The 8,740-nt window shown below is 37.9% G+C and overlaps 1 protein-coding gene across 1 annotated transcript; it reads left to right on the forward strand.

Annotated features, from left to right (window-relative positions):
• The first annotated feature begins 7,197 nt into the window (after positions 1-7,197).
• Positions 7,198-8,641, forward strand: ttc36 (tetratricopeptide repeat domain 36). The gene is made up of 3 exons (XM_046864968.1): positions 7,198-7,420; positions 7,613-7,801; positions 8,236-8,641. The coding sequence occupies exons 1-3, from the start codon at positions 7,315-7,317 to the stop codon at positions 8,502-8,504; spliced, it is 564 nt and encodes a 187-aa protein (XP_046720924.1). The 5' UTR covers positions 7,198-7,314; the 3' UTR covers positions 8,505-8,641.
• Positions 8,642-8,740: the final 99 nt, after the last annotated feature.

An 8,740-nucleotide genomic window follows, 5' to 3' on the forward strand; every position in this document is an offset into this window, starting at 1 on the left:
ATCAAATGATTATTCATAAAGGTGAGTTATTGTTATAAATAGCTTCTTCTCAATTTTTTTCTTTGGGCCTGGTAAAACAGTGTTCTCATACAATGTAAGATCATCCATTAAAGCTGATGTCCATTTGCATAATTAGATTTTTTGAACATAGAAAAGTTTGAATAATGAGAGCATTATTTCAACTAAAGCAACTTTAACTATGACAAATGGTGTTTCCGCAGATATCATTATCACCCTCTGAATTTTAAATTTCCTTCCATAACTCAGGATGCTTCAGCATGAGATGTGCTATACAGAATTTTAATAGTTCTGTGCTGCTGTAACCTCTGAGCTTGTTAATTTTAAAGAACATCATATGTTAATATCCATCTGTCTGCTTCTCTGTCTGTCTGTCAGTCTGTATGCCTTTTTTGTCTTTAAACTGCATGTTTTCTTTTTTTTTTCACAAAATACAGAACAGAAGAAAAATATATGTTAAATTTATGCCTAAATTACATATATTTACAGTGAGGAAAATAAGTATTTGAACACCCTGCTATTTTGCAAGTTCTCCCACTTAGAAATCATGGAGGGGTCTGAAATTGTCATCGTAGGTGCATGTCCACTATGAGAGACATAATCTAAAAAAAAAATCCAGAAATCAAAATGTATGATTTTTTTAGCTATTTATTTGTATGATACAGCTGCAAATAAGTATTTGAACACCTGAGAAAGTCAATGTTAATATTTGGTACAGTAGCCTTTGTTTGCAATTACAGAGGTCAAACGTTTCCTGTAGATTTTCACCAGGTTTGCACACACTGCAGGAGGGATTTTGGCCCACTCCTCCACACAGATCTTCTCTAGATCAGTCAGGTTTCTGGCCTGTCACTGAGAAACACGGAGTTTGAGCTCCCTCCAAAGATTCTCTATTGGGTTTAGGTCTGGAGACTGGCTAGGCCACACCAGAACCTTGATATGCTTCTTACAGAGCCACTCCTTGGTTATCCTGGCTGTGTGCTTCGGATCATCGTCATGTTGGAAGACCCAGCCTCAACCCATCTTCAATGCTCTAACTGAGAGAAGGAGGTTGTTCCCCAAAATCTCGCAATACATGGCCCCAGTCATCCTCTCCTTAATACAGTGCAGTCGCCCTGTCCCATGTGCAGAAAAACACCCCAAAGCATGATGCTACCACCCCCATGCTTCACAGTAGGGATGGTGTTCTTGGGATGGTACTCATCATTCTTCTTCCTCCAAACACGTTTAGTGGAATTATGACCCAAAAGTTCTATTTTAGTCTCATCTGACCAAATGACTTTCTCCCATGACTCCTCTGGATCATCCAAATGGTCATTGGCAAACTTAAGACGTGCCTGGACATGTGCTGGTTTAAACAGGGGAACCTTCCGTGCCATGCATGATTTCAAACCATGACGTCTTAGTGTATTACCAACAGTAACCTTGGAAACGGTGGTCCCAGCTCTTTTCAGGTCATTGACCAGCTCCTCCCGAGTGGTTCTGGGCTGATTTCTCACCTTCCTTAGGATCATTGAGACCCCACGAGGTGAGATCTTGCATGGAGCCCCAGTCCGAGGGAGATTGACAGTCATGTTTAGCTTCTTCCATTTTCTAATGATTGCTCCAACAGTGGACCTTTTTTCACCAAGCTGCTTGTCAATTTCCCAGTAGCCCTTTCCAGCCTTGTGGAGGTGTACAATTTTGTCTCTAGTGTCTTTGGACAGCTCTTTGGTCTTGGCCATGTTAGTAGTTGGATTCTTACTGATTGTATGGGGTGGACAGGTGTCTTTATGCAGCTAACGACCTCAAACAGGTGCATCTAATTTAGGATAATAAATGTAGTGGAGGTGGACATTTTAAAGGCAGACTAACAGGTCTTTGAGGGTCAGAATTCTAGCTGATAGACAGGTGTTGAAATACTTATGTGCAGCTGTATCATACAAATAAATAGTAAAAAAATCATACATTGTGATTTCTGGATTTTTTTTTTTAGATTATGTCTCTCACAGTGGACATGCACCTATGATGACAATTTCAGACCACTCCATGATTTCTAAGTGGGAGAACTTGCAAAATAGCAGGGTGTTCAAATACTTATTTTCCTCACTGTATATATATATTTCTATGGCATGGACACAAATTTGTTCAATATTTAAAATCAAATTCATCTGAGTATATGTCTGAACACATGCTCATGAGATTCAACGATTTATAAATAAAAGGCATTCTGAAAATAAAAAAAAAAAATCTGGCCAAAAATAGGGCAGTATATTGAATAGTCATTATTCCACATCTGGAACATTTATGTTGTAATGTTTTTTAAATATTTTAGAATTCAAATATTTTCTGTTTTTGTTCAATTTAAATTGGAAAAAAATGGAAGATTTTTTATTGTGGTCTGAGAGTTTGAACCCCACATTATATAACACGACATTGGGCTCATTGAAAGTATTTTGTTTAAATCTTGTAAGTATTGTGTTTATCAACATGGATAATAACTGACTGAAGTGTTTGTAGTGCTTGTAAACACTGTTAGATACAGAGATCAATCATAACATTAAAACCACTGACAGCTAAAGCAAATAATATTAATTATCTTGTTAATTATCAAAGGTGGAAAGTACAAGGCATCGGTAAACTTACCAGTCAGTTCTTAAAGTGATGCTGAAAGCAGGAAAAATAGGTAAGCATAAGTATCTAAACATCAATGACGAGGGCTAAATTGTAATGGCTAGATGACTGAGTCATTGCATTTCCAAAACAAGGTTTTGTGTGGTGTTCCCAGTCTTTAGTGTTTAAAATTTACCAAAGCTGGTCCAAGTAGGGACAATTGGCATTGCTTTTCTGTGCTGTATCCATGTACATTGCTTACCTAATCAGGAGCTGGCACCAAGGTGCATTATGGAAAGAAACCATGTCAGCAGAAGCAGTGTGAGGCTCCAGGCAATATTCTGGTAGAAAACCTTGGGCATTAGCATTAAGATGTTACTTTGACAGATACCAAATACCATAACACTGGTGCATCTCGAGTAGTAATGGCAGTGGCCTCTTTTAGGAAGGAAAATGCACCCGACACACTTCTAAGTGATCTTAGAAGCTTCCAAGTAATCAGACAAAAACAAATGTTTTAAAGCACTTCAAAAATAATGGGAGCATTATGTAATGGAAATATTCATTCATGCTTATTATAGAACCACACAGCAGTCAAACGAGACAAATTATGAATTATTTAACTCCCAAAACCTCATTCTTGTGTTATCTTGCTGAGTTTGATACAGAAGTGTCAACTCTTTGCTGAAATACAGCCAAACTTTCTGTTTTGCATAATGACAAAAACTCAATCAGGTGACATCAGACTTGATGTTTCCAGTTTTAGCGCCCCCTAGCACTCAAATGACAAAAATATATACATCAAATATTTCAAGGAATTATATAAAAATATTTTAGAAGAACTGAGGGTGAAGTCTGTTTATTTTTAGACTATGTATTCTCTGTTCTGCACTCATCTCACACTGTTGGGTCTCTGCATTGTCTCATGTATTCTTATGTGTTGCACCATACTGTGTCGGAAACAATATTTTACTTCAAATTCTTTCAGTCTGGATTCTACTTTTCTTTCCCATAACTTCATAGTGTGGCTGATCAACTTTATTCCCCTGTAGTGACTGGTGGTGTGCACATCTCCCTTATTCTTAAAGATCGGTACCAGCAAACTCCTTCTCCATTCCTCTCACCTTCCAAAATCTTGTTAAATAGTCTTGATAAAAACTCCACTGCTATCTCTCCTAAACATCTCCACGCTTCTACTGCTATGTCATCTGGTCCAACCGACTTTCCACTCTTCATCATCTTAATTGCTGCTCTCACTTCCTCCTTACTAATCCTATCCACTTCCTGCTTTACCATCTTCACACCAACCAACCTCTCTCTTGTTTTTTTCTATTTATCAGCTGCTCAGAATATTCCCTCCATCTACCCAACACACCCTCCTCACTAGTCAACACATTACGTTATTGCTCTAACTTGCAGCACATCCTTCTCAGCTCGGTCCCTCTGCCTGGCCAATCGGTACAAATTCTTTTCTCCTTTCTTAGTGTCCAGCATCTTATTCAGCTCCTCATATGCCTTTTGTTTTGCTTTTGTCACATCTCTCTTCACCTGCTGCCACTTCTCAATTCTGTTTCACCAACCTCTTTCTCTGTGTGCCTTCCTGCACTTCCTTATTTCACCAACACATCTCTTTGTCTTCCCTTCTATTTCCAGATGTACCTTTTCATCAGTCTCCTTTATCACTTCTGCAGTAGTTGCCCAATCATCCAGCACCTCTTCACCACCACCGAACCTCTGTCTGACCTCTTCCCTGAAACTCACACTACAGTCTTCCTCCTTCAGTTTCCACCATCTATTTTTTTTTTAAGTCCTCACTCTCCTAATCTTCTTCTTCACCACCAAAACTATCCTACAGACCACCATCCGATGCTGTCAAGCTACACTGTCCCCCGCCAACACCTTACAGTCTCCAATCTCCTTCAGGTTGCATCTTCTGCATAAAATGTAGTCCACCTGTTTGCACCTTCCTCCACTCTTATACGTCACCCTATGCTCCTATTCCTTCTTAAAATAAGTGTTCACCACTGCCATTTCCATCCTTTTAGCAACATCTACCAACATCTGCCCATCCACATTCCTCTTCTTAAAGCCATACCTTCCCATCACCTCCTCATCAACTCTTCACCTTCATGATAATTAAAATCTGCCCCAATCATCAATCTTTCATTCCTTATCAGTTACATTCTCCACCACTTCATCTAACTCAATCTAGAATTTTTCCTTCTCCGGGATTTCACAACCCACTTGTGGAGCATAGGCACAGATGATATTTATCATCACCCCTTTAACTCTCAGCTTCATGTTCATCACCCCATCAGAAACTCTCTTCACCTCCACTACACTCTTACTGTACTCTTCTTTTAGGATTATCCCTACACCATTTCTCTTTCCATCCACACCATGATAGAACAGTTTAAACGCACCTCCAATGTTCCTGGTCTTACTCCCTTTCCACTTGGTCTCCTGAACACACAGCATATCTACCTTCATATCCTCCTCTCCATCATATCAGCTCCCTCTCTCCCTTTACCAGTCATAAACCCCCCTTGTGAAGTGCCCACCCTCACCTCCAGTCTCCTACACTTCTCCTTTCCCTGCGGTCTCTACAGACGTCTTCCCCCTTTCCTTCTCCTCCTTTGGACAAAAGTAGCTATGTTGGCTACAATACTTGTGGTGGTCATTGGTAACCCGGGTTACGATGCACAGGCAGCAGTGTACGTTGGACACGCAGCTGGGATGAGCGTATCTCTCGCCCTGTGAGATGCCCCACTCTCACTAGCATTCAACGGAGTAAAGTTTGCTCAGAGTGTATTTTTTCTCTTTCAAATGGTTTCAAACAGCAATTTTAGTGATAAAAGCATTTCTTCCAAGTGCAAGTATGTCCCCTGCTACTAGTGAAAAAAAGAAGAGGAAAGCCATTAGTTTAGAGCAGAAAATAAAAATTATATATCAGCATGAAGCAGGAAAGACTGTCACAGTCATAGTACCATCTTCGACTTATGATATTTTTCACTTACGATGGGGTCGTCGTAACGTATCTCTCAACTTTAGTATAGGACTACCTGTATTTAGGAAAATGTTCCTTAAAAAATCTAATGTAATAAAATATCACTTTCAGATTCATTTCCATTTTGACTAACAGCAGCACTGGAAATGCATTCCAGTTTTATAATACATTCTGAGAATGTGCCCAGCAAATGTTTTTGAGCTTTCAGTGATATAACAACCAAATCTGAAACAATATTTATAGATCATTATTGTCATCAAATGATGCCAAATATGTTTTTTTTTCTTTCTTTAATTCTTAAAAATTCACAGTCTGAAAATACTTTTTACAAATACATGTTATTTGTGTGAATCCTCTTTTGGCAATTTACCAGTGGTCAGTTTCTGGCCATAGGACTGCTGTCGGCATTTTGGGTGGCAGACAAATCTCAGCCTATCAGTGAAAATCAAATGCTTAAAATCCCCAGTATACTGCTGTGCCTAATGAGTGTGCGTACAAGGTAAGTGTTCCTAATAAGCTGTCAAATGAGTTTCAAGTGCAAACTACAAAGTTTGTTGACGGTCTGGGATAATAATGGAAAGCACTGACCTACTTTGAATACATAATTCAATTTAATAGGTTTTACAATGTAAATATATGTTAATTCATGCCAGAGTGATATGCAGATGTCTGGCACCTCACTGGCTAAAAGGACAGATAAAGGTGATTCTTTTTCTCTGTTCATTTGTCATCATCAATGTATTAGAATTTGGGCATGGGTAATTAATTTTTATTCTAAACGTTCAGCGGCATAGAAATATATATTTTTAAATACGACAAACTATCATTTGAGCAAAAATGTTTTTAAATTATAATAATATTTTATATATTGTTTTTGTTAGTAATTATTATGCTATACCAAGCGGCCTTGTGTGAAAAAGTGATTGCCCTCTTAATTAATCAAACAACTAACTGATAAAATTTCTTTCGGCTTCTCCCATTAGGGGTCGCCACAGCGGATCATTTGTATTCATGATCCGCATGTTCGATTTGGCACATGTTTTACGCTGGATGCCCTTCCTAACACAACCCTCCCCATTTATCCGCGCTTGGGACCGGCACCAAGAGTGCACTGGCTTGTGCAACCCTGATAATTGGGTTAAATTACTACACATCCAGATTTGCCTGGGGCCTCTTTCATCAAAATAATGCTAACAGCCACAATGCAAAAAAAAAAAAAAAAAAATTAAGGAATTTTTTTGAGAAATATGATAAAGCATCTCAAGTCCAAAGATTTCAGTCCAATCAAGCATTCGTGGGATGTTTTCAAAAAGAAATAATGTCCATGAAGTCCCCACCTCGTAAATATACAGGACTGCTATGCTGTATGTGTTGTTTTTTTGTGTATTTATTAAATGTATTAAAGTATATCATTGTAAAATGTTAATAATGCTTAAATTCAACATGATTTCTATTCTACCAGATAGACTTGTTAAAATTGTTTCAAGAGGTGTATTTTGTTTTTGCACCCTGCAGCTTAGCAGAGTTAATTAAATACAGATGTGCATGATTTCAAAGTCCTGCCTCCACCCCCTACTCTGATTGGCCACAGTAAAGTCTGGAGAACATTAGGAAAAGAACGCCTCACATAAAATGACATAGTATTTTAAATACATTTGTTGGAATTGTGAATCGCTTTCAGTCTAGCTACCAATACAATGGCATCAGAACATGATACAGCAGTTCTTTGGACAATCTTTAATCCTACAAGCCCTTTTGGAGATATTGCTGGTTTAAATCAAGAGGAAGAACTTGCAGACGATGGTATGTACAGGGTTTGTTGTACAATGTCAACATTTTACAAGTATGTAAACATATGCATGCCATTTACAAACCAATATTTTGTATTTTAATTAAAAGCATTATTTGGAAGCATTATGTCAATATTTAATTATGAGTAGTAATTGAATTTCTTCAGCAATTTCTTTGTATTCAACACTGATTTTCTCTCTCCAGACTCTGCCTTTGACCCTAATCTGCTAAAGCAGGTGAAGAATTTGGAGCTGCAGGGAGTTTCTGCTGCTGAATCTGGGGATTTAAAGACAGCCTTGAGTCATTTTAACCAAGCCATCCAAATACTTCCCATGAGAGCTTCAGCCTACAATAATCGTGCTCAGGCCAAGCGTCTACAGGGAGATACTGACAGTAAGTTTATTCTTTTTAGCTGAATAGTGTTTTGACCCTTATATTTTATTGACTGACATATTTAACAGATTTTGTAAACATTATAAACTATTATACTACTATTAGCACTTACCGGTAGTCCTTTATGAAACCCAAATAATGAAACAAAAAATAATAAAAATACATTAAAATTAAAACCTTCTCCAAAAAAAAAAAAATCAAATTTTAATTGTAATTTTTAGAAATAGTCTAGGCACTTTTATTTTAGAACATATCAAATAAATAAAACTAATAAATAATTCACAACAGCTAAAAATATGATCACCTCCATGATGAGTAAATTTTTTTTGTATATATATATATATATATTTTTTTTTTTTATTTATAATTCTGTCTTGACCTGTATTCATCCCAGTCTAAGTAATCTGTATGTATTTGTATAACCTTTTTTAAAGGTGCAATCGCAGACTTGGAAAAGGCCATTTCACTGAGCAGGGGCACAGGCCGCACAGCCTGCCAGGCTCTTGTTCAGCGTGGCCTATTGCTCAGACTGACACAAAGGGATGATGAGGCAAGGGCTGACTTTGAGCGGGCAGCAGCCTTGGGAAGCACGTTTGCTAGACAACAAGCTGTAAGTCTAAATCCTTATGCAGCTCTGTGCAACCGTATGCTTTCAGAGGTCATCAGCAACCTACGCAACCCAAGGGTGCCAGAGCCGCAATAGAGATGAAGTGACGGAAGTGTACATTATATACATTCATAAATGCTGCAGGCAAATCTGGATTTAAATGTATGCATAGTTTGTACAGATGTATGCATATTTTGTAAGAGATGGAATAAAGATCGTTTTTTTAATCAGGATATTTAGTTTGTTTCTTTTCTGTCATTTCTGAATTAGCCACTAGAGGTCTTCACAACACAGTGCATTCCTTGGTGCTGCCACATCCTAAAAATGTATAT

This window comes from Silurus meridionalis, chromosome 13, assembly GCF_014805685.1.
Source record: "Silurus meridionalis isolate SWU-2019-XX chromosome 13, ASM1480568v1, whole genome shotgun sequence".
In the NCBI taxonomy this organism is placed as follows: Eukaryota; Metazoa; Chordata; class Actinopteri; order Siluriformes; family Siluridae; genus Silurus; species Silurus meridionalis.